The following is a 26993-nucleotide window of genomic DNA, read 5'->3' as shown; positions in this document are numbered from 1 at the left end:
AAATCTGCAGATTGACTAAATATATATCCTGTAATGCACGATATAGACTGATACACTACAAAATCATACGCAGGACACATTACACACCTGCCAAATTGAAACGTATATTCCCCTTCTATGGACGGTAAATGTGCCAGATGTGGAAGTGAAGAAGCAGACACCTTCGACATGTTTTGGGCGTGCACTCACTTGACCGAATACTGGGCAGATGTGTGTGATGCGTTGGACGCAATGTCGGAACATCCCATTGAGAGGTCCCCAACTGTGTGTCAGCTGGGCGCTATAGAGAAAATGAACCCCACGTGGCGCAAACTACTTAACCTCAGTCTGCTCCTAGCAAAGCGGGTGATACTGATGAGGTGGGAAAGCAGCAGTCCGCCTACTCAGGAAGACTGGGACAAAGATATGCTCTGGGGGAATGATAACGAAGAAATGTATGTTGAATTGTTACATAGCACACCCCAGAGACATTTGGGGGCAGATACAGACAGTATCTTGCATATAAAATGAGGAGGAAGAGGACTCAAATGCAATTTAGCTGTGCAAGAAATGTACCTTGGAGTTGTACTGTAACGTAGAATGTACAAGATTGAAACGTATGTCACTGTCATGTATCTGTGCAAAGTAAAAATAAATTATTTAAAAAGATGGTCAATCAGCCTGCAGGGGTTTGATTTTACCATTGAACACACGTCATGGTGTAATCACCAAAATGCTGATGGTCTCTCCAGAATGTATGAGCGAATGGAGTCAGGAGATTCATCCAGGGGTGGATTAAATCCTCCTGTCCCTTAGTCTGGGCGGGGAGGGTGGGGCGAAGTTTAGGGAGAATAATCATAAATGTGCTAATTCCCTTCACCTTTGCTGAATTTTGAGGACTTGACTGTTTTACCTGGAGAGAGTGTGAGCCTCCCCCCCACACTAATGTATTTTGACGAGTGTTTTACTCTTGTGTTCTTTGATTGTGGAGTTTTAGACAACTCCATAGGCATCATCTTTTCATTTGCGTCACTCAGCACCCTCAGTGCAGTGACCCAGGGAAGCCTTTTAGGCTGTCCCAAGGTTTACATACCTTCTCTGGGATGAACTACTGTTTCCCAGAGAAAGTAAAGTGAAATTGACTTTACTAGTCTTTTCAAATTTCTAGACCAAAGAGGATGCTGTTAGGCAAAGTTTGTATGCAGTACCCTCTCGGACCCCTACACACAAATAGGACTACAGGTGATGGACCTTGTGGGGTCCCAGTGTCCCAGTGGACCCGATGAGGCAAAGTGGGGCTCCCGTCCTGGGACTCCACTCTCTCCTCCGACTCTAGAGTTAGACTCTGAATTATCATCCTCATTATCAATTTCCAAATGTTCTGGATTAGTAGGAGATACAGGCCTACTATCCAACCTTTGATGATCTAACAACCTTGTTATTAATTAATTTTTCTTCCCTTAAACAAAGAGATTCCTGATCCTACACATTTCTTTCAGTTGTTCCACTGTTAGAATGATCAGGGCTTCCTGTTTGAAGTTATCCATACTTGGCATGTTACAATTGCTATCCTAGTGGAGCTTAGACGCGTGAAGGTTTTAGTTGAACAAAAAGCAAAGCAAATACTCAATGTAACAACTCTACAATAGATCCTCACCGGCTACAACCAGTGTTAGGCAAGATTGCGTGCAGTATCCTTTGGAAGACTACAGCAACCATGACCTCCTGGCAATAGGAACCCAACCTTTGGTATAAGTCTGTACTATACCGGTTGGTAGTGTGGCTGAGAAGGCAGTACTGAGGTTACACAGAGATTCACAATGACAATTATTCAAATAAACTCGTACACTCAAGGTTTCTTGATTAAACAATTATTAATTTATTTAACAGTCAGTTATGTAAGCCTTCTTCTGAAGGGAGCAAAACATGTAACACTTCAAAAAACACTTCAGAAACACACTCCTAGTTTCTCTAATCACATGATAACCATTGGGGATGGCACACAGACACTTCCAACACCCTCAGGTGACTTAAATAGCTAGGACGCTGTGGCCATTGATTTCTCACTGGTACATTTAGAGCAATACTGAGTTTGGTGCAAAGGTTAGATTGGGGAATAAAACTAGGTTAACAAATGATTCATAAACTATTAAGTACTTTTTCAACCCTACAATGCAAAGTAAATTAACCCTTTCCTGGGGAAAGGTAACAACACAAAGTCAGAGGTAAGAAGAGTCAGGACAGCCAATGTTAGTTGAGCAAAGTCTAGGGGAGCTGAAGATCTTCTTTGCAGGTAAGAAAAAGTCTTGCACAATGTTTTTAGAAAAGTTTGTAGAAATAAGATCACCTAAAGGCCTCAAGCTGGGAGGCTTGTGAGGGACAAAGCTGTAAGCAACTTCACAAGGTCTCAACTGAGAACAAGTAAGGCTACACCGCAAGAGGTAAGTCCTCTTAGACTTTACAGTACCCTTGGTTAGAAGAAATGGTTCCAGCTGGCGTCTGTTCCTGTACAGCTCTCAGATCCTTGTGTTCCTGTGACTCAGTTGTGGGGACAAGAGGGAGGACGTCTGGGGACTCCTGCACTGCAATGGGAAAGTCAACGGCAGCAATGGGCAAACTTCAATTCAGCTGCACTTCGCGGTTTCAGCTCCTTGCATCTATAGCTAATAGCACCACCGCGTTCCCACGGGTACCACTCTGGACTTTACTCGCATCTGGGGTCCAGCACTCTGTTGAGGTGGCTCAGGCTTGGTCAGTCCTGCTTAAAGGGAGTCTGGGGGATCTTCCTGAAACACGGGTCTCACTTAAAAGCAATGCACTCGGTTTGGTGTTCCTCTCCCTGGCACTTAGGTTCCAGCAGCAGTGGAAGTACAGCCAGCTCAGAGAGGATGTCCAAACGAGTTCACTTTGGAGTTGATTGGTCCCACCCCCTCAAGGGGAGAAGTCCTCCTTGCAGGGCTTCTCTGGTCGAATCAAATTTGGAGCTTCAGCACAGCAGCAGGGCTTCACCGGGCAAACCAACGATCCAGAAGTTGCAGCAGGCGTCTCTTCCAAGTTCTTCTTCGGATTCCTTCGTCCAGTGGTCGACTCTGCCTTCCCAAGCCAAAAGCCTCGCCTTTTATGCAGGTTTCTCCCATTCATTCCAGCCTAGCTGTCAATCACACAGCAGGGTGGCTCGCCTTGCGGACAGCCAGCCAGCCAGCCAATCACCTTTGGGTGCATTCCTGTAACCAAGGGGATTAAGCAGAGGGCGTTTCGGGCACCTCCCTCACTTTCTGCCCCTGCCAGACATACTGGAGCCAGAGGCGGGCTTCACTCGTTAATCCCGCCAAAGACAAAACAAACAAAGGGACCAAACCTGGTTTGGCGCGCAGAGTAAAGAAGGACCTTTACAAAAAGAAATGGCAAAAAAAGAAGACCAGGGCCATTTTGACAAAATGTGCACCCATGGGTGTCTTATTGCAGCTGCAATTGCAGCCCGCGGTAAAAACACACAATGATAGTAAAAAGTAAACCACTGCCACCAGCCATTAATTGTAGAAAGGGTAACATAAAAATGTTACATGAGGAACTAGACAAACGGGATACTAAGTAACCCCTCCAGCACCCTTATTGGAAGATTGTGTGTGCTGGGTCTAGAAAGCTACAAAATGTAAGTAAAGTCAATTTCACTTCACTGCTCTTGGAAACAGTAGTTTCACCAAGAGAAGGTATTTAAACCTTTGGGAAATCTAAAAGACTTCCCTGTGCCACTGCACTGAAGGTGCTGTGTGACACAATGTAAAGATTATGCCTATGGAGTTTGTCAGACTCCAAAGTCAAAAGAAACACAGAGTCCAAATCACAGAATACATGAGAGAGTGGGGGAAAAAAGGTCTCACTCTCTCCAGGTAAGAAATTAAAAAGTCCTAAAGTCCAGCAAAAGTGCTGGGGGTCTCTAATGTAGAGAGGCATTAGCAAATGTCTGAGAATTCTCCATAACAGGTGGTCTGGGAACCAAAAGAGGCCCATGTAATAATTTTCAAAGAGGCCCCATATTACACATTTTCAGCAAGCCCAACCCTTTTTCTGTGGGAAAATATGGAAATAAAATAGGTTACCACACAAAAGTGGCCCCGGGTGCAGAGGCCCACTGGGAAATCCACTGGGCAGGATGTTTTGGTCTTACCTGTCTGTCTGGTTCTAGCTCAACAGGACTGAATATTTCCTCCACATAGTTGGAAGGAAACCACATCTGCTTCTTCCCGCCATAATCTCCCCGCCACCTGGAACAAGAAAACAGAGCTAATTTCTCTGCTGGGAATCGCCTGCCCACCCGAAACAGTGTGCCAACTAGGCCACACAGACATTGCCACTGAAGACCCCGCACTTCAAACATCGGAACACTACATCTCTACAACCAATTTACGTAGCACACCCACAGTCAGTGCATCCTACCACCAGAGAAAGACGAGCCTAGTTTCCGGACACAAATGCCTCTTTGCTATTGTAAAGAGGGATTTTCAGAATCAACCTCGTCAGTGGATTCCCGAGAGGCCACCCTGTTATAGTGAACATGGAGAAGACACTGTGTAGCCAAACTCGATCATGGTAAAGAAGAAGAGCCAAGACTTAGATTCAGGAGAGTATGAGAGGGCTACAAAAACAGACACACAGAGCACTCCAATAATTGAAATGAGACTGCAGATGTACAAAAATGGCATACATTACTTACCATAATCTTATTTCTGGTGCTTGTTTCTGCTTAGATTCACATGCTGTGCATATAATCCTAAATCTAGTTATAATCGCAGAGTATTGCTTTTTTTTTAGGATCCAAAATGGGCATCCACATGGGTGTGTCTGTAACACTATCCCTAAATGTGACCTCTGGTGTACCTATGATCCCTCACGTGTCGAGGTCCCCCTGGTTGTTTTTGTTCTGCCATGAGGAAGCCAGAAGAGAATGCTTTAGCGAGTACAGAAGGATAGAAAGGTGTAAGAGGTCTATTTTTCTTCAGCTACAAGAAGGGAGGAAGGTCGGGCGCATTTGAATCTAAGCAGATACAAGCACCAGAAACACGATTACGATAAGTAACGTATGTCTTCTGATGGTTGTGAATCTGCTTAGAATCACGTGCTGTGCATAGACCAGCGAGCAGAACCAGGAGATGGAGGTGGAATGTTTGAAGGAACAGCAGCAAAGAGATGTCCCACCTGAGAAACCGTCTTAGAATGTATATCTAAGCAATAATGTTGTGTAAAGGTGTGAAAAGAGCTCCAGGTAGTTGCCTAGCAAATAGCATCTACAGGAATATTTGCAAGGAAAGCTATAGTAGCTCCTGTGCCTGAAGTAGAAAGTGCACTAGGAATAAAAGGTAAGGCTCTCTGACAGGGAGTAACACATTTGGATACATCTAACAATCCATTTCGAGATTGCTGAATTAGAGACAGTATCCCCTTCTCTACCAGTGGCGATGGAGGCAAGAATTGATCGATCAAAGTGGTTTTGTTTTATTGAGGTAGTACATCACTGCTCTCCTAACATCCGGAGTATGAAGGCCTCTTTTAGTTGAATTAGAAGGATTTTGAAAGAAAGACGTTCAACGGGCTGGTTTACATGGAACTTGGAGAAAAATGTAGGTGCAAAGTGTGGATGTGTGCGCAAAACCACTTTTTCCTTCCGATTGGGAACAAATGGGTGTTGAACTGAGAGCGCCTGAAGTTCACTTACTCTTCTAATGGAAGTAATGGTCACCAGAAAAGCAGTCTTGTAGGTGACAGCCTTAAAACGAGCTTTGTGCATTGGTTCAAAAGGAGGGGCCATAAGTTTAGTAAGGATGACATTCAAGTCCCATCTGGGAGTTAGATTAGAAATAGGGGAGCAAAGTCTTTACACCAGGAAATCTTGCTTTGAGAGGTGGTGTAAGCAGAAAGGGAAGCAAGGTGGACCTTTAGTGAGTTAAAAACCAGTCCTGAGTGAGAGGTGAGTTAGGTAAAGGACTGTGTGGGTGAACAATCAAGTGGGTTGATGTTACGAGTACCACACCACATAATAAAATGTCTATTTAGGGGAATAACAGTGTCTGGTATTTAGTTTACGTGCCTACTTAAGTATGCCCATACATCTTTGCAGAAGTTTGAGATGGTTTTAGGATATATCATTGACACATGTTTTTTGACTGGTGATTTTCCGGTAAAAATTGTTTGGAAAAACGGGTGTCAATGATAGGACGTCGTACCTTTGAGATGCCTGAACTCTATGACTTCAGGAGCCAAGCTGCTTGAGAGTTTAAGGGCATGGGTGCAGTGTTGTAGGGGCAAGGCAGTTTCACTGGAGGATGAGTGACATTCTCATGAGATCCGAGAACCACGGTTCACAAGCCCACATTGGTGCTATCTGGATCAGTGTAACTTGTTCCTGGTGCATCTTGTGAATTCTCCTGTTGAGGAGAGCTGTTTGGAGGGGCGTAAGAACATTTCCTTAACCATTCGATCCAGAGACCTTCCCCTTGGAAATCTTTTGGGGATACCTGGAGGCATAGTCTGGACATTTTACCTTCTCCAGTGTTGCAAGGAGATGGATGTCGGGATGCCCCCATTCTGCAAAGACATTGTGCAAAATGTGTTCGTGTAAACGCCACCCGCGTTTTACAGGTAGCTGAATGTCTCTGCTGAGCACGTTTGCAAGATTGTGTTGCCATGGAACGTGTTGTGGCAGGAGGAATATTTGTTTTAGTGTCCACTTCCAAATACTTTGTGCCAACTTGGATAGCCCTGGAGAGTGAGTTCCTGCCTGATGGTTTATGTAAAACGTGGCATTGGTGCTGTCTGTTAAGACTAGAATGGTCTTCCTTTGCAGATGTTGTTGAAAAACTTGCAGGGTTTTGAACACTGCTAGTAGCTCTAACAGGTTGATGTGCTTGCACGCTACCAATTGTGACCACGTGCCGTGTACAGTCTGGTGGAGAAGGTGAGCTCCCCACCCTGACACGGATGTGTCTGTCGTGAGTGCGTCCTCTACTGCAGTGATGGTGAATGATTTCCTTTTGAGAAGGTTTTCCTTTGTCCACCACTGCAGTGATAGAACAAGGGCTGTTGAAACGACCACTAGAACGTCCCACGGACTGCTTTGCTTGGCACCACTGTCTCGAGAGCCACTCTTGCATAGGACGTATGCCCAGACGAGCATGCTGTATCAGAAAACTGCAGGAAGCCATCATTCTTAATAGCTGCACGGCTCTCTGTACGGTTATCTAATGACCGGTTACATATTGAGGGATTTATAACAACATGTTTTGACCCTCTCGGAGGGGAAGATAAGGTTGTCTTCTGTTCAAATTAGGGCTCCCAGAAATTGTTTTACTTGCCTGGGGACAAGGCTTGACTTCTTTTCGTCAATAGAGAACTCCAGTTGAAAGAGTAGGTCTACAGTCTTTTGGGTGTTCTCAAGACATGGTCACACAAAAAACACACAGTTTATCGAGTGAGATCAACTTAAGAGACTCCAGAGTCTCTGACTGGGTTTTACAACCTTGTCTGGTATGCACTGACATGCTAAAAGGCACATGTTGGACCACCTTGATCATAACATGCGTCTGCTGCTTTGCAGATGAATGACAAAGTAATTTTTAATAGGTTTTCTCTGTGTTGGCAGGTGCAGGTTTTTCTAAAAACAGGGAAGAAAATGTTCTTCTATAGGTTCCTCTCATGAGGTTTTCCTTAGGATATGGGATCCCTGGTGTGAGACTCCTCTATCGGCTTGTCGATAAGGGAGGCCTGCATCTTGGGTATGAAACCTGAGTTTTTTAACTAAGAGTAGCAATTTAGAAGCGTTCCTTCAGCCAACACTATGCCAGCTGTCTTGGCGGAGTCCAAAGTGTTTTTTAAAATATTTTCTTGAATAATGGTAAGCAGCTGTGACTTGGCTGGTTCAGGAACATTCTACAGCCCTTCCTGCACAAGACCCCACTTGACTAAAACTGGCGAGCAAGGTTTTTTACAGACTGTCGGGAGGAGCCTCAACTGACGACAAAGGAACACCTGCACGCTTCCTGGTTGTGGGACCACCAGTGAATCAGGAAAGGTGTCCCCAAATATAAAGGGGATCTGAAGGAGCAGGCCTGAATATCTTCTCAGAGCATGGGTTAAAATCCTGTGTCAGGGAGGGCGTGAGTAAAGAAGGGGCGATACGCTTCTTTATAGAATTAAGAAGGGGGATTGATTGACCGACAGGCTTTTTCTCTAAGAGGATATCATCCACAAAGTCTGAGTCAGGCACCGCCTCTTGAGTGAATATATCAAAATGATCTTCTGCCTTCTTAAGATTATTAAAGAGCAGTTGTTCATCAATAGGAGAAGAGTCTCTGGACTGCATGACAGGTGTGGCGTCTACAAAAATATTATCAGGCTCTGCCTCACGAGTAGGCGTAGCGGGCCAAGCCCCCTAGTCATCAGTGACATCAAGCTATGCGTCTGGGTCCTGGGAGGTAGGATCTTGGGAGCCATCTTCTTGGTCTGGGACATAATACAATTCTGTATCTTGATCATATTGAACATCTTGAAATATATCCCCAGAAGGATCAGGCAGCTTAGGTACAGGAGAGGTAGTGTGGAAAACGAAGGACTGAAGTATAGGTGACTTAAAGGGCCTACGGTCCTCATCAAGGGAAAGGGTCCGCTTAGGGATCCTGTTTGAGAAATAAATCAACTCAGACAACTTGTCCATACACTCCTCAAATCTTTCCCTTGTCCAAGTCCCTGTATCTGGGGTTTAACAGAGTGGAAAGACTACCTCCTCATGCACAGGACTGTGTTGGTTTTGCAAGGACTTAGATAAGGTGGAAGAGGCCTGAACATAGCCTAGAGGTAACTCTGAAGGGGCCTGGGTGCCTGACCTATGGAAATCAGGTAGTTTAGGAGTTTCGGATAACTTTTCCCATAATTTAGGGTGAGGTTTAACTGAAGATGTGCGTTTTGACGTGTCTGAAACCATTGCTGAAGATTTAGGGGAGCACTCTGGGAAGTCAAAGACTTCGAACCGTGCGGTGGCGCAGCAGGTCGAGAACTGGAAGGTTCCCTAGGTTTCGGCAAAGATTTCGACAGGGTTGCGGGTGCAGTCGGCTTCTTCAACAGTACCGTCGAAGGATGCTGTGGGGTTGTTTGCTTTGCCTTGGTGTCAGCGTGTGTGCTCCTTCCGCCAGTGGGTGATATTCCTGTAACAGTGCATTTGGCATGCCTAGTGGGGTTGGGGACAGGCAAGCAGGAGTCGGAGGACTACGCAACAATGTCTTCGGCCTCTGAACTGGAGCTGCCAGAGGGTTCCTCACCCGATGCAACAGCACCAGTGGGGGAATGGGATTGGGCCTGCATGTCGTAGGCCACCCGCCGCTTAGTGCGCTGTTCTTTAAGTGTTTTAGTCTTAAACAGCCGACAGGCCTTGCAACGCTGCTCATCGTGGTCACGGGGCAAACAGTTGTTACGCTCCTTGTAAGTGTCCCTCGAAGGCAACATTTAAATGGAGTTCTCTCGATTATTAAATAGTAGAGAAATGGCAGCCAGACAATGGAAAGAAAAAGGGAAGAATAGGAAAAGGCATTCTCTAATGGAGGAATGTCGAGAAGAACAGACCCCCTCTCTCCCTGCTGTGAAAGGTCAAAGCTTCGAGAGTTCACCCACGGAAGTCTTAAGACGTGAGCTGGAAACACCTATCGAGGAACATCGAAAGGTGCGTAGTATATTTAGCAATAGGTCTCGTAGTCACAAGCTCCACATAAATGAGACCGACTAGTATGGCGGAAAAAAACAATCTGGGGAACCTCGATGCGTGAAGGATCATGGGTACACTTCATGTCACAGTAGGGATAGTGTTACAGACACTCCCAGGTTGACGCCCCTTTTCGATCCTCGAAAATAAAGAGGCAATAATCTGCGATTACCACTAGATGTTGGACTACATGCATAGCATGTGATTCTAAGCAGATTCACAAGCATCAGAAATACAATTTATTAGGCCTTTGAATACACTCAAAGCAATGAAAACCTGAGGTAATTATTGTCCCAAAACTACTAATGCACAAATGTACACTCGCTATTGGGGGGGTTCTGCTAAAAGGACACCAACACTGTACCTTTGAAAGAGTTAGTCAAATACAACGGTGTATGGTAAAGTAAGTGAAGAAAAAACTGTTCGCAATTTAGAACAAGTTGAAGACAAGTAAGTAACATGTTGGAAAAGAGAACATCCACAAGAAAACCTAATTTTAGGTCCCGAATTCTTAACCAGTCCTGCCCTTCTAGGAAATGGGGCCTAGTGCCCAAACGTCACGGGTAGATGCACTTTACAGAGTCAGGAGGGTGTACCATATTATTTGCGAACAAGAGTTGCCAAAGCCAACGGTTGCAGCTAAGTGTTCTAGAAACAGAAAAGCAAGTTAAGTAAAGTTCTTACAGGTTCCTCTCTGAAATCCCACCTCTAGGGAATCCCACGAGGGATCCGTAACCAGACCACCAGTGATCTTAGCCAGGCAAAGGTGAGCTAGTGTTAGGACTTTATACCCATAACACCCTAGTGCGATAGTGGTGGCAGGGGATTAAGAATATGTATGCAAATTTAACATCCGTACTCAGATTTCTTCGGCAACCACTTCAGATGTTCCTGAATCTACTGGGCTCACTTCTAGGTTTTGTCTGGTCAAGGGAGGTCCAGGGGCCGTGGGTGCAGAGGTCAAGGTCTGCATCGGGATGGGGTCTTGCTAGTCTGCGTTTCTGGGCTCTGACAAGATGGTACTGAAGACTGGGCAGCTGGACACACTTGGCACGATCAGTTGAAGACCTCCACAGAGCAGGTGACCTTAGGGGACCTCCAGGACACTAAGAAGGTGGGTTGTAGCAGTGGTTACCATGATCAGGTGGCGAAAGGCCATCCTTGTGGCGAGAAAAAAGGAACAGGCCCTGCATGACTTCTCTTCAGTCAGGAAGGCAGAAACTGCAGGGAAAGGTGTCTTTTTCCCTCAGGTTGAAGATCTGCAAAGTTCCAAGGTTGAACTCTGAAACAATGACCAATGCAACGAGGTATCCAATGAGAGATCTGGTCCGTCCACTGAGTGTTCCATAGACACTTCCAAAGGCTCAGCAGGCACAGATCCTCAAGCATGGGGACAAATCCTTCTGAAGATATGCAGACAGGAGCAGGGCTTCACCGGGACTCGGCTGGTGGCAATGCCAATTGGCTAAAACGGTCGTTCTCTGCGTTGAAATGCATTTCCAAAATCAGCCATGGTGGGAGGATTTTGGGAGGCAATGCTATTATGGTGAACAGGGAAGACACAGAGCGTAGCCAATACCCAATCAAGGTAAGGTAGCTGAGCAGTCAAGGCTTAGACTCAGGAAAGAGCAAGAGTTGTCTAGGGCTGGATGAGTCCACACAGAGCAACACCAGCAATTCAAGTTAGGCAGTGAGCACAAAAATGCAATTATGTGTTAGGCCTTTAGTTCACAGGCTACGCATAGAAAAACTATGCAAGTATTGCCACACAAATCGTCATATAACATACATACACATTCACCATTAGGAGAAAAAGAATTGCATATGAATCAATTACCAGTGCAACACAGGCGAGTAGTCAGATGAAAGAAAGAAATGGGGAGAACTTAGCATAATCAACACAAAGACAGCTTCCCTCAATCTTATAAAGTTCAACCCTAAGATGGTTTGGGGCCTTGTGTCCAAAAGTCACCAGTTCCAAAGAATACAATTCCTCAGGAAAGTTTATCAAAAGAATGTAGAGTGCAGTGGTGGCGAATCAAAAGAGTTCCAAAGTTATATAAGGTTTTTTGTAAATTCAGGTGAGTACTCAACTCAATCCAAAAATTTAGGATAGGCTTAGGGAAGGATCCTTAACACGGATTCCACTACTAAAGGTCAGGTTAGAATGAGTTTAGGACTAGGTCCAGGGCTTTATGCCTAGGCTACCCTATGGAAGGCAGGAGGAGAAAGCAACAGCAAAGTAGTCTTATCCCCCTGGCTCAGAGGTCTCCAGATAGTACAGATGCAGGTTCCGGAATTCGTTCCAGGCTTGTTTTATTGTTCTTGTCCCAACCATAAGTTTTGTCTAGACAGAAGGCAAGTAAAGACGTCTGTGGGAGAGATGGTCACAGGATCAGGGACATGAAGACAACAGCCAACGAAGATCAACACAGTGAGGTGGCAACAGGCGATCGTACAGGGACGGACACAGGAGCAGCCACAGCACAGCTTTCCTTGGAGTGAGACTGCTGAAAGTGCGAGGACAGGCGACTTATGGCACAAGCTAAAGATCTGCAAAGTTCCAAGGCTCTGCTTGGGATGCAACGATGACAGCTGCAGCAAGGTAGCCTAGGAAAGAGCTGGTCAGTCCACCCATTGGGACATTTCTAAAGGCTCAGCGTGCACGGATCCTCAAGCAGGAGGAAGGACAGGTTGTTCCCATCAATCCAGGAGTCGAAGCACCAACAAAGGTCTTCTTAAAAGCAGGGCTTCACCGAGACAACACTGAAGTCAATTCTGGCAAGCTGGAGAGGTTGTCAGGGGGTGGCTCTTTTTCGTAGAAGTCTTGGATCCAACAGCTATCTGATTAACTGTTGCAGGAGCCCTCTTTGTATCCAAGATTCAGGCTGCGTGTGACATTCAAACAGCCAGTAGTTGTCCAGTCAGGGACAACTATTGGTTTCACTCATGCCCCTCAGCTAGAAACTCTGGCACGACGGATGTGGAAAGGGCCCAGACAGTCCCACCCCCTTCCTGGGCCACACACACACACACACATCACATTACTAGCCCTCTTAGCAGGTCAACTGGGAGTAGCTGGAGGTAGGTTTTCCCACCATTGGACCCAGTAGAGGATACCCAGGAGCTGCAGGTGCAAGGAAGATTAAGGTCGGGTTCAGGAGTTGAGTGCAACCCTTTTCAATTATGAAATGCAGGCATTTCTCCAGTCGTGAACAAAGACGGCCTTCCATGAGAAGATCCCTTGATGCTAGGAAGCTGAAACTTGGCAGGAAGGTGACTTGTATGATGAGCTGGCAACTATCAAAGTTCCTGTCGAAAACACAGAATGGCAAAGCTTCTGACGTGGTTGCCCAATTCAGAGCTGGTCAGTCGACCGTGGTCCAGGGACACTTCTGAAGGGTCAAATCTGCAGGAACGTGAGAAGACTTCGAGACTGGTTGGTCCCACCAATCCAAGGGTCGAAGCAGCTATGAGAGCTTTCTCCAGTAAGGTTTGACCAGGACAGTTGCAGGACAAAAAAAAGGGGCCACTGAGGGTTTCTTTCCTGCATGCACTCTAGACTTTCTGGTGCCAGTTTTGGGGTTTGGACCAGATAGTCCTAACTCACTTCCTAGATCCACACACAAATGGCATGCACTAGCCCGCAAAACCAGTAGATTTCCAGGCAAATGCATGACCATATTAGAGATTTCTTGCCTTGGGAAGGCAGAAAAAAGGCCAAACAACAAAAATGGCCAAAGAACAACTGAAAAATCTTGTTGCACAGCTATTTTGGGACACCAGCAAATGTTTGTAGCCAAACACAGTAAACGCGATTGTGCCTACTAATAATATGGCAACAATGGTAAATATGGTTATACTACCACCAGCTTGCCTTCAGGCACGTTTAAAAGTAACCAAAAATCCCAAGCGTAAAATACCAAGGTGATACAAAAGTATCTCCATTGCACACACCTTCTTACATTGCAGTTCAATGTTAAAAAGCCACAAAAATGCAAAACGGAATGTTTCCCAGTACTGATAGTCTTAAGGACTGATCAGTTTCCCCATAACAAATGAGCAAAAAAGGCAGGGGAAGTGAAGCTGAAGGCTTTACTTAACCTCAAAAAGTAAGAACAGGTTCATAAACTGAACAAAAAGATTGGTGGTCCTTAGGAACTATCGAGGAAAAGATGCAAAAAGACAAATCCTTTTCTAACAACCAGTGAGACAGAGTTTGCAAAGGGGGCGTGCCTAGATTGTGCTTTATGGCTTCTCACCTATGTAACCCGGCCCTTGTGGGACAAGGCAGAGATTGACCCAAGTAAGCTTGAGGGCCAATGGGAGGATACAATGAGACAAACAGAATGGGAGAGGGTGGGTTGTTCGGATGAGGTCAAAGGGCGAAGAGGCAGAATGTCTGGAGCTGAGCATGGAGTGAACTAGCGGATGGTGTGTTAAAGGTGAGATATTGGTTGGTGGGAGAAAGTGGTACTTTGGAGAGAGAGAGACAGAGTGTTTTCAGGTGAATGAGCGAAACAGCAGCTAAGTAGAGGATAAAAGGAGACTGAGTAAGCAAGATTACTGAAAGGAGTGTGAACGTTTTGTGGAGAGTAGTAAAGAGTAGTAGGAGTCGAGAGTAGTGGAGAGGGGCGGGAGTAGAGAGTAGTGGAGAGGGGCGGCAGTAGAGTAGTGGAGAGGGGTGGGAGTAGAGAGTGGTGGGAGAAGAGAGTAGTGGAGAGTAGGAGCAAGGAGTAGGGGAGAGATAAAGTAACTTCAGAGGGATGGGAGAGAGGGAGAAAGAAACTGGGCGGAGGAGTAGAGTAAAGGAAGTAAGAACATCAGGTTGTGGTATATAGGAGTGTGGGAGAGATCATATCAGGAGAGACCTTGGCAGTTGGAAGGCATAAATTCCTGGTTCAAAGCTTCGGTGCAGTTATCGTGGGCCATTGTGAGGATAGATTTTCTTTTTGCCGCTTTCCTCCCATCGACTTCTATGCAACACCCTTTCTTTTTGCTTTGTTTGGACTCCATAACTGACTTTTTTGAGGCCAGTAAAGCCTTTTGCTTTACTTCCCTTTGCCTTTTTGCTCATTCTTATGGGTAAACTAATTAGTCCATAAGACTATCCGTACTGAGAGAATACGGATCTCTTTATGAATTTCTTGTATTTTTAAAATTGCACATATCACCTTAAACTGAAGGGTGGTTAGGATACTTTGTATCCTAATAACTTTTTCTGTAATGGATTTTTGTCTACTTTACAACGTGCCTAGTAAGAGCTGATGGCAGTGTATATTTTTCTACCTTGTTTTATACATTTCACTCATTCACTTGTGCACTTTCCGCAAAGGACTACTAAAGGTGACTAGCAACCTAAGATGACCCTGGCACAAGTTTTTTGCTGGTCCTTTGGCCTTATTGTACTCTGGCCTTCTTCCTGCCTTCTCCGGTCAAGAAATGCCAAATATGGAATGCCCTTTCCCAGGAAAAGCAGCTGCTTTCTCTGGCTAAGGGGCGGTTTGGTTTGCGTGTGAGCCCGATTGTGGTCCAAGTACACATCCAGGTTCCGGAATGTCTGTTGCTGGGCAGATGTGGTGGCCAGTGGCTATCCTTGACTGGATAGCCACTAGTAGTTTAAGTTGTATACATACTTACCATTGCAGGACGTGGGATAAAAGCAGGGCTCCTGCAGCCATTCTTCAGCTTACCATTGGAGCAAAGTCCTCTATGAAAAAGAGCAGCCCGAGGACGACCCCCACAGCTGACAAGCAACAACTCAATCGAAGTCTATCTGATCTCAAGAAGACCCTTTATCAGTGCTGCGACCCCTGAACCGGTGTGCACAGCCAGTCTCAACCTCTGTTTGTGGACCTCCACCATGACTGGATAGTCACTGCTAGTTTAAATGTAATAGATCCTTATCTTTGGCAGACCTGGGTGAGCTTCCAATCCAAATCATGGATAAAAGGAGGGGTCATGCAGCCATTCTTCAGATCATTGAAGCCAAGACCTCTACGATGAAGAGCAGCCCGTTAACGACCCAAAGAAGACTCCTGCAGCTGACCAGCACTAACTTCAGTGAAGCTCTGCTCCTCTGCTTGATCTCAAAAAGACCCTTGTTGCTGCTTCGACACCTGGACTGGTGGGAACAACCAGTTTCAGCACCTGCTCGAGGATCCGTGCCTTCGGAAATATCCCTGAACCAACCAGTGCAATGACAAGCGCTCTCCTGGGCTACCTCTCTGCAGCCATTTCTGTTCCGAAGGCATCCTTGGAACTTGGAGGGTCTTCAAGTTGTGCTACAAGATGCCAGCTACTGCATTTTCAGCCTCCTTGCATAAATGCAGGACCTGCTACTTGTCCCGTAAGATCACCTGTCACTGCCTGATCGTTGTAACCCCAATTGCAATCTGTCTTCTTTGCATCCTAGAAGTGTCCCGACATTGCCGGCTCTGCAGAAGCCTTCATCTTTTCTTCATCTGAGTGTTCAGCTGGAAGGTGTTTGAAACCGAGAATCACGCACTGCGACTGACCGAAACTAAATCCCAAGTCCAAAAGTGACCTCTAAATCCTGGGTGCTCATCGACCAACCAATCACAGAATACTGTCTCCCCAACAGATTCTGGAACCTCAGCAGTGGTCTCTGGAAAAATCAGAGTCAGGGGTTGAGTTAAATTACCTGCCCAACCCACCACTTTGTTCTTCATAGGGTTTATGGGCATACTGTCCTGTTCCTAAATCACTCTTTCCTAACTTTGGTCAGTGGAGGCCTGTGTTAGGTAAGAATTGATTTAGTAACACTGTGTGAGACTACACAACACTTATCTGCTTGGTATTAGGTAACACACCTTTTGGTATAGGTCTGTGCTACACAAGTTGGTAGTGTGACTGAGCTTTCAAGAGGGGTAAATGCGAGCTTTAGAGCTGTAGCAATGAAATTCGTAAATACAAGTAACCAAGTAACACTTACTCTGAAGATTACTGTTATAGTTATTTAACGTCAATTTTTAAATAAGCATTCTTTAATAAGGCAATTCATGTAACAATGCAAATATACTTTAAAATCATTACTTTTGACACCGACAAGAGTGATTTCGAAATTCTCTCTCACTGATTAGGACTCATGTCACGCATTTATCCTGTATGAAGTATGTGACCAGAATGTATAGCTCATTGTATATTGCATACCTTTTGTTCTCTCCTTATGTATGTTACATGGGATTCCATATCACTGGACACTGGATGTTGAATGTGCTATCTCCAATGGTAACATTTCACTTGATTTTATTTGTGACCAAACGTTATCATTTTTCTTGTATTTCATTTTTCTTGCACTTTATGCTCACCTTGCATTTATTACTTTGTGGTTCTCCCTGATGGTTTCTGGCCCTCTCATACAGAAACCTTGTGCTTTATTTTGAACCTTTTATGTTAACTTTTCATTATGTATATATCATGGGTTTGCCATACTTTGTGACTTTTTTGTGTGAACAGCTCTGCCTTGAAAAAGGACCCGTTGTTCAGGGTCGAAACACGTGTTGGCATTTCTGTTCTTCATTTCCTTATAAACATGTACGTCAAGCATTTGCATTCTTTGACCTTATTGCCGAGCACATTATTTGGACAATGGTTCTCTCTAAGATGACATTGATCTCGTAGATCTGTGTACTCAATTAATACACGTTAGGGCTGCGCAACATGTTTGGGGTGACACCTTTTTGTTTGCTCTTGTCTTAATCTAGTAGCCCCGAGGTAACTACTAGTCACTCCTCTGTGCAGCAGCCCCCTCCTTCTCCAAAAATGTGTTAATTGTTTACAGCCCAAATAGCAGCTCCTACATTACTACCTCTGTAGTCCCAGCGCCTCCTACGCACGGCATACCTCAAACCAGTTCCATACTTTAAAATCACTTTTCAGGATCAGCACAAGTTAGTGGATAATCTTTGGATATGCTTCTTACACAATTCCTATACCCTGGGGTGACTTCATTCACAAGGAACAAGTTACTTACCTGTAACTGTTGTTCTCCAGCATGGGTCTGGCATGGATTCACATGCTCATGAATATTCCCCGTCGTCAGGCTGGGAATCCTCGGTAAAGAAAAAACCAGTATCAGTTTCGTTTCTGATCTGTCTTTCGTAGTAATAACCAATCACTGGTCTCTGCGTCATACTGACCACAGCCAATGACTGCCCTCTACCTAAGCACCGCCTCTGGCAGCCATCTTCAGATTTGGAAGCACGTGAAGTGGCAGTATGACTAAGTGAAGAGCCGCAGAGGGGTAGGCGGGAGGGTTCGCATGTGAATCCATGCCAGACCCATGCTGGAGAACAACAGTTACAGGTAAGTAACTTGTTCCTTCTCCAGCATGGGGTCTGGCATGGATTCACATGCTCATGAATAAAGAATACATAGCAGTAGCATGCACAACCACGGGAGGTGGCAAAGGCTCAACATTAAGCATTACATCAAACTCAACATAAAGCATCTTACCTCCTCACCAGGCTCACCTCAGGCGAACAGGTTGCGCAGCACTGCTTGGCCGACCCTGGACTCCTCCCTGGAATCCCGATCGACGCAGTAGAATTTCGTGAAGGTGTGCGTCGACCTCCACGTAGCAGCCCTGCATATGTCCAGCAGGGGCACACCAGAAAGGAACGCCGTGGTAGCTGCGATCGCCTCGGTGGAATGGGCTCTCGGACGGCCAGGCAGCGGTCGGTTTGCCAACCGATGACAGTACATGATACAGCCGGAGAGCCATCTGGAAATGGAAGCCTTCGAGAGAGCCTTCCCCTGATTGACAGGTCCAAAGTTCACAAAGAGTTGTGACGTCTTCCGAAAACACTTCGTGCGGTCCACGTAGAACTTCAGCGCTCTAGCCACATCCAGCGAGTGCAAAGTCCTCTCAGCCGGCGACGAAGGCGACGGGAAGAACACAGGCAACACCAAGGGTTCGTTGAGATGGAAGTCCGACGGTACCTTGGGCATGAAGGAGGGGTGCGTCCTGAGCACTACCCTCGTGTCGTGAAAAGTCAAGTACGGGGCCTTGCAGGAAAGGGCCTGGATCTCTCCCACCCGTCGTGCGGAGGTGATGGCCACAAGAAACGCTGTTTTCCACGACAGAAACTTCAACGGGGCCGAGTGCAGAGGCTCGAACGGAGGTCCCATGAGCTTGGTCAGCACCACGTTGAGCTCCCACGCCGGGGCCGGAGCCTTCACCGGCGGGAACGATCTGAACAGCCCCTTCATGAACTCTTTCACCAGACGATGAGACCACAAGGACGTCCGGCCCGTGGTTCTGGTGTATCGGGAGATCGCAGCAAGATGAATCTTGATGGACGCGTGTGCCAGTCCAGCTTTGGCCAGCGTCAGCAGGTACGGCAGTACCTGGGGAGCCGTAATCCGTAGAGGGTTAATCTTCTGTGCGTGGCACCAGACAGAGAATCCGTAGCATTTAAGAGTCGAGGACGCCCTGGCCTTTGCAAGAACCTCTCTGCAGTCGGCCGGTATGTCGTATCCTCCAAACTCTAGCGCTGCAGGAGCCAGGCCTGCAAGTTCAGCGATTTCGGGTCGTGGTGGAGGATGGCGCCTCCTTCCCTGGAGAGTAGATCCGCGTCCCCCGGCAGCTTGATTGGCGGGGACGCTGACAAGTCCAGAAGGTCCGGGAACCATATCTGCCTCGGCCACGCAGGTGCGACGAGGATCATCCTGCACCGTGACCTCTTGAGCTGGTTGACGAGCCGGATTAGCAGTGGCAAAGGAGGGAACGCGTAGAGGAACAGGCCCTCCCAGGGGAACGAGAAAGCATCGCCCATGCTCCTCGCCTGGGGAAACCTGCTGGCGAACCTCCGGCACTTGGAGTTCGTCGCCGTCGCGAACAGGTCGATCTGGGGTGTGCCCCACCGTCGGAAGAGGCGATCCACTAGATCCTGCCGTAGTTCCCACTCGTGGCACGAGCGCAGCTCCCTGCTGAGTGAGTCGGCGATGGTGTTTTTTATCCCTGCCAGATGAAAAGGCACCAGAAACATCCTTTGGGCGACGGCCCAATGCCACAGGTCCTGCGCCTCCTTGGACAGCGCTGGGGACCTGGTTCCGCCCTGTTTCCTGATGTAAAACATGGTGGTGGTGTTGTCGGTGAAGATCCTCACCACCTTGCCCTTGAGGGACGGGAGGAAGGACCTGAGGGCCCAGAACACTGCACGGAGCTCCAGGACGTTGATATGGAGGGACTTCTCCGTCGGGAGCCAAAGGCCTCTCGCATGCAGATTTTCGGTGTGCGCTCCCCACCCTTCCAGGGAGGCATCCGTGGTCACTGTCTCCTGGTGGTCTGGGGTCTGGAAGTCCATGCCCGCCGTCAGATGCGCGCGGATGCCCCACCACCGGACCGCTCGGCGGAAACTCTCGTCGAGTGTGATCCTCTCCTCGAAGCCGCCCGTCGTTTGGATCCAGCGCGCGTCCAGGAACTCCTGCAACGGGCGCATCCGGAGCCTGCACATGGGAATGAGGTATATGCAAGAAGACATCATTCCGAGGAGGGACTTGATGGACCTCACCTTGGCCGCGTCGGAAACCAACATCCGCTGTACCTTGCCCAGGATGGACCTGGTCCTTTCCTCCGACGGGGAGGCCAGAAGGGACACTGTGTCGAGCTTCGCTCCCAGAAACAGTGCGTTTTGCGCAGGTACCAGGTGAGACTTGGCGTAGTTCACGGAGAATCCCAGGTCCGTGAGAAGTTGGACGGTCCTTGCCGTGTGATCCACGGCGAGCTCCCTCTTCTTGGCTCGGATGAGCCAGTCGTCCAGGTAAGGGTAGACGTGGATCCCCTCGCGGCGCAGCTGCGCCGCCACCGGTGCAAGGCACTTGGTGAATACCCTGGGTGCCGACCGTAGTCCGAAGGGGAGGGCTTTGAACTGGTAGTGACGCCCTTGGACCACAAACCTGAGGAATTTTCGGTGCCCCTTTAGGATGGGAATATGGAAGTAGGCATCCTCCAAATCCAACGACGACAGGAAGTCTCTTTCCTCCAGCTGACCCAGGACGTGCTGGAGGGTGACCATCCGGAACTTTTGCGCCTTGATGAACTTGTTCAGACGTCGCAGGTCCAGGATGGGGCGCCATCCCCCCTTCTTCTTCTTCACGAGGAAGTATCTCGAGTAAACTCCGGAGCCCCGAAGCCTCTTTGGGACGAGTTCGATGGCGCCCTTCCTGAGCATCGCCTTTACCTCCAGGAGAAGTTGAGGGACGTGAAGTTCTTTCCTGGCCACGGGGGGAGCGCGTGGACACCTTCTTTGAAACTCGAGCGCGTGGCCCCGGGCCAAGGCGTCCAGCACCCAACGGTCGGTGGAGATGGACTCCCACACGCTGACGAAGCTCGCCAGCCGGCCTCCCACCGGGGTGCTTCGGTGGGGGCCCGACCCCACGGTCGGTTCAATCCTGCTTCGACGAAGCTTTGCCGCCTTGACCTCCTTGGCGACGACGGCGGGGTCCGCCAGACTTGCCTCGTCCTCTGTAGGCCTCCTGAGCCGACGAGCGGGCCGCTTGACGGTAGGTGGAGAAACCGCTGCCGGAACTTTTGGAGGCGCCCTTGCCTCTGCTGCTCCGAAAGGGCGTCCGTCGTTGTTGCAGTACTCCGAGGGCCCGGGCCGTCTCGGTGTCCGCTTTAATGGCCTGAAGGGAATCGTCCACTGTTTTCCCAAACAGGTTGTTCCCATCGAAGGGCATGTCCAGGACTCTGGTCTGAACGTCTTGACGGAAGTCCGTAGCCTTGAGCCATCCACGCCGCCTAAGGCAAACGCCGTTGCCCAACTGGCAGAACCCAGTGTTGGCGATGTCCGTCGCAACGGTAATGGCGTGGTCCGAAGCCACCTCACCTTCCTGCAGGATCTCTAGGGCCTCTGCCCTCTTGTCGTCCGGCAAGAAGTCCAGCAGGGGAGCCAGTTTGTACCAGAGCTCCCTGTCGTAGCGGGCCGCGATAGCCAAGGCGTTGGCCGCTTTAATCGTCGTCGCCGCAGACGAGATGACTCTGCGTCCAATAGCGTCCAATTTCTTTCCCTCGCCGTCCGGTGGGGAAGTCGATGTGGAGGCCGCACCCCCCCCCGCTTTTTTCCTGGCCGCCGCGGAGACGACGGAGTCCGGGGTAGGCTGCGCCCGGAGGCACAGGGGGGCCGTGTCCGGGACCCGGTACTTCTTCTCGTACCGGTCTCTTCTAGCTGGCGTCGTGGAAGGGTTCTTGAGGAGGGTGAGGCCCTCATCCCAAATGTCGTCCAATAGAGGCACTGAGAGGACCGTCTTCCTCTTGGCCTCGCGCCGCTGATAAAGGAAACCTTCCTTCTTCTTCTCCTCAGGGCAGAGTTGGAAAAGCTCGGATGCCCTGGTGATCATGGAGTGGAACGATCCAATCTCGTCGGGCGGAGAAGCCCTGGTGGGAGGCGACGACGGTACATCCTCTTCGTATACCTCGTCGTCCGTACCCGTCGCTGCCGTGTCAGTCCCCGTATCATCCCCTCGGGTGGACGGGGAGGAGGGCTGGAAGGGGTGCGACGGCTGAAAAGGAGGCGGAGGGTGGATCCTTCTTTTCTTGGTAGGGGGAACACCAGAAGGTCCCGGTTCTGGGTCCCCCGACGGGAGAGGTTCCGTCGGCAACGGTAGTCTCGTCCTTATCTCTGAGCATAAGGACTGTATAGCCAACAAAATGGCCGCCGAGTTGTCTCGCGGCGCTGGCAGAGGGGAATCCGACGGGCGATTAGGGGCCCCGTCGGTACCCTCGACGATGTCGTCGTCACCTGCGTCGGGATCCATCCCGACGGGCCGGTCTTCTTCAACGCCGAGGCCGTGGCTTAAGACTTCGACCAGCTCCTCCTCCGAGGTGGAGGCCGAATCTACGACGACGCCCTGCCCCCCCTTTTTCTTCCCCACGGGGGATTTCACGGGGGTCCTATCGATGGGCACAAAAGAGGACTCCCTCCGAGGTGGCAGGGAGACTCTGAGCCCCGAGGTCGCCACCACTGGTGTAGCCTCCACAGGCTGAGCCAGGGCCGCCGCGACAGTATCGATAGACGGCTTGGCCGGATGGATTAAGGCCTTCACCACCTTAGGTGCGCTCACTGCCTTATCCTTGAGGGGGGGGGACACTGCCTCACTCCCCCTCCGCCTTCGAGCTCGACCGGGGCCTCTCCAGGAGCTTCGCCGGGTGCTCGGCCTTCCTCTTACCCGACCCAGAGCATTGGCTCGTGGTTGATGGTGCCGGGGAGGGTGCGCCCTGCCTGGCGCCCGTAGAGCCCGACCGTTCGGCGCTCCCGGTGCCAGCGGACTTGCGGTGCTTGGCCTTATGTTGGACACCCGTCGCCGGGGCGTCCTCAAAGGTCTTAGAAGACCGCTCGGCTTTCTTCCTCTTCTTCTCGCCGGACGGGCTCTTCCCTTCCAGCCAGTTGGCGAGACGTTGATGGCGGTCCTTCATGGTCCGCTCCGACATGTTGCCGCAACACGTACAGTCCTTCTCCACGTGCGTCTTGTCCTCATGTAGGCAGTAAAGACAAAAAGAGTGTTCGTCCTCCTTGAAGACGTTCTGCAGCTGGCATCCAGGGCAGACCCTGAACAGCTTTCCGGGCGTCGAGCTCCCCTTCTTCTGGAGTCCTCCAAAAGCGTAGCTCGACGAAATCTTCACCCTTGAGGGGCGCAGACGAATCCGACACGGGTCCCCGTTGATCGGATGGAGAATCGGTGGAGCTTGAGGCTCTTTTGACCGAAAAAACGAAGTTTTTGAGAAAAAACGTGAAAAAATAGCACTAACGCTCGAGAGGAATAGCACGAGGATCCCAACACATGAACGTGCGGTAAAAATCTGAAGATGGCTGCCAGAGGCGGTGCTTAGGTAGAGGGCAGTCATTGGCTGTGGTCAGTATGACGCAGAGACCAGTGATTGGTTATTACTACGAAAGACAGATCAGAAACGAAACTGATACTGGTTTTTTCTTTACCGAGGATTCCCAGCCTGACGACGGGGAATATTCATGAGCATGTGAATCCATGCCAGACCCCATGCTGGAGAAGGATAGTAATGGCATTATGTAAATAAATAGTCCATAGGCGCCCCTCTGCGAGAACGAACACGGCCCATTGACTTGTTCTTTGGGAAGGTACCCACTCGAGAGTCCGCAGCCACACTTAACTCACTGTACCTTTCACAGATGGGAAATACCCATTTGCATATCAGTCTTTGTCCTGCCCACATGGCCAGTCCAGCACCGAAATGCTACGACAATTCCCTTCTGAACAAGAATACTAGCAGCAACCACATACACGTGTTTCAGCCTTGTTGGGCCTCATTAGTGAGGTGGCGCTGTGCCTCTCTGAGCATGTCTGAGGTTGCTGTTGGTACTCTTGTTCGGAGGAGATTTGTCTTGCATTTTGGTGCTGGACTGTCTTCGGGTGGGGCAAAGACTGATATACCTATGGACATTTCTTGTCTGTGAAAAGCACAGTGAGCTAAAGCGTGGTTGAGACGCTCCCGCAGGCCATCCACCCAAGAACAGGTCAATGGGCCGTGTTTGTGCCGGTAGAGGGACTCCCAGACATCTTTATGCTAATTTTTGGGTACTTTGGGTTCTCACCTTAAGTTACCAGGGTAATCCAGACGTGGGACCCATGCTCAATGTGCTCAGGGAGGCATAGCTCCACCTCACTGATGAGGCCCGACCAGGCTGAAAAACGTGTTTGGGGTTGCTGTTAGTACTCTTGTTCAGAGGAGATTTGCCTTGCATTTCGGTGCTGGACTACCTTCGGGTGGGACAAAGACTGATATGCCTATGGACATTTCTCCTCCATAAAAAGCACAGTGAGCTAAAGCGTGGTTGAGACTCTCCAGGGGAGCCATCCACCCAAGAACAGGTCAATGGGCCGTGTTTGTGCCGGTAGAGGGACTCCCAGACCTCTTTATGTAAATTAATGGCATTATGTATTACACTAGTTATACTTGGCAGATTCTGAGGCTCCAGAAAGGAACGGTTTTAAGGAAGGAAAAATGTTAAACAGGTTCTCGGGATATGGGAGGACAACTAAATCTTCCAATGAAGTCTAGACAAGCCTTTCCCAGCAGTAACAGTCTAAAACAAGTTACCACCTATGAGAGATAAACAATATCAATGTCAATGGGCTAGAAGAGTCTGCAGGGAGCAAGGACAGCTGAGGCACTTCTTTAGATAAAAAACGTGCACAAGGTTAGAGAGTTTGTAGAAAACCCACAGCTGGCAAGCCTGTGAAAAGCAGAGTTGGAATCAACTCCAGAAGTAAGCCACTGCAAATCTCAACCGAGAAAAGCACAGCTAAAAGGCAATGGTGTAAGTACTCCAAGTCTAAACAGTACCTCTGGTTTGAAGAAGCTGCAGCGATGCAGACCCTGGTTTCCTGAGCCTCAGTCGTGGGGACGAAGGAGGACATCTGGAAGGCTCCTGCAGCCGGAGTGCCGTCGGCAACTATGGGCTCTTTCCGGTTCAGCGGCACTTCGCGGGTTCAGTGCTTAGTAAACAGCACTGTCACGGATCTCAGACACCGGTTGGGCTTCCTTCACTCCTTGGGACCTGCACTCTGGTGAGGGGATTCGGGCTCTGGTCGTCCTGCTTCTGGAGTGTCTTTAGGAGACTTCTGGAGCTTCTGGACGGATTTCAGACGTTGCACTCGACTACGGATTTCTAGACCCGTGGCACTTGGTTCCTGCAGCAATGAAGAAGTACAGCCAATCAGGGAAGATGGTCCAGTGGAGTTCGTCTCAGGGTTAGTTGGTCCCACTAACCCAAGGGAAGAAATCGTCCCTTCGGGAGCTTCTCGGTCAAATCGAAAAAGGAGTTTCAGCACAGGAGCAGGGCTTCACCGGGCAATTCAAAGGTTCAGCAGGATGCAGCAAGATTTGTTTATAGTTTCTTCTTTGGGTGTTTCTACCAGTGGTCGGCTCTGCCTGAAGTCCCAAAACCTTCTCCTTTTAAGAAGGTTTCTGCCATTCATGCACAGCCTAGGCTATCAATCACACAGCAGGGTGGCAATCAGGACTGGTTGCATTAAGGCATTCTTAGAGACAAAAAAAGGACAGGGGAGTTTCAGGAACCTCCCTCACATCCTGCCTTTCCAGACGTCCTGGAGCCAGAGGCAGGCTTCAGGGCTGAAGGCAGCCAGAGGCAAAACAAACAAAGGGCTCAAACCTGGCTCAACGCGCAGAGTAAAACCCAAGAAAGACCTTGTTAGGCAGGATTTGGAGCAGTACCCTTAGGGTGTACTACAACAACCTTGTCCTCCTGGCAATAGGAAGCCAACCTTTCGTATAAGTCTGTACTACATAGGTTGGTATTGTGCCTGAGCCGCCATGCTTATCTCAAGAGGGGTCAATGTGAGCAGTAGGGTGGTTACACAGAGTCACAGTGACAAGTATCCAAATAAACACTTATACTCAAGGTTTCTTGATTAAACTATTATTAATTTAACAGTCAGTTTGTATAAGCCTTCTTCAGAAGGGGCAATATATAAGTAACACACAAATACACTCCAAAATACACACTCTAAATCAGCAAACACCCATCGGGGATGGCACACAGACACGTCCTATGCCCTCAGGTAACTTAAATAGTTAGGACACTGTGGATATTAATGTATCACTGTTGCATTTAGAGCAATACTGAGACTCATGTCAAAGAAAAGGGTTAAAGAATAAAGCAAGAGATCACACAATTATTCTGAAGCAGGTGAGTACCTTTGAACCCCCAATGCAAAGTAAATTAACCCCTATCTGGAAGGAAAGGTAAACCACAATGTCAGAGGAAAGAAGAGTTATTCAGGGAGCCAGGCCAGCCAATGTCAATTGGGCAAAAGTCTAGGTGAGCTGAAGCACTTCTTGTAGGTGAAGAAAAGCCTTGCACAATGTTTTAGAAGTCTTTGTAGAAAAAGTAGAATCATGGTACGGTCACAAGCAGGGAGGCCGGTGAGAGGTAGAAGATGCAAGCAACTCTACAGAAGCAACCAAGACAAGTCTCAACTGAGATCAAGTAAGGCTACAACAAGAGGTATGTCCTCTGAAACTTTACAGTACCTTTGGTTAGAAACAATGATTCCAGCTGGCTTCTGTTCCTGTGCAGCTCTGTAGATCGTGTTGTTCCTGGGTCTCGGTAGTGGGGACAAGAGGGAGGACTTCTGGGGACTCCTACAATGCAATGGGTCGGTCAGCGGCGGAAAAGGACAAACTTCTATTCAGCGGCACTTTGCAGTTTAAGCTCCTTGCATCTCAGCAAATAGCACCACTGAG

At 48.7% G+C, this 26993-nt stretch overlaps 1 protein-coding gene across 1 annotated transcript in view; it reads right to left on the bottom strand.

The window, feature by feature from the left end:
• PLCG1 (phospholipase C gamma 1) overlaps window positions 1-26993 on the bottom strand; it is a 1097362-nt gene that overhangs the window by 246357 nt on the left and 824012 nt on the right. Inside the window, exon 22 of the mRNA XM_069652272.1 lies at window positions 4148-4244. Within this exon, the coding sequence (XP_069508373.1) occupies window positions 4148-4244 (97 nt within the window). The remainder of the gene's footprint in view (window positions 1-4147; window positions 4245-26993) is intronic.

This window comes from Ambystoma mexicanum, chromosome 3p (assembly GCF_040938575.1).
Source record: "Ambystoma mexicanum isolate Mex_15411 chromosome 3p, UKY_AmexF1_1, whole genome shotgun sequence".
NCBI lineage: Eukaryota > Metazoa > Chordata > Amphibia > Caudata > Ambystomatidae > Ambystoma > Ambystoma mexicanum.
This window is presented reverse-complemented; position numbering and strand designations above follow the sequence as displayed.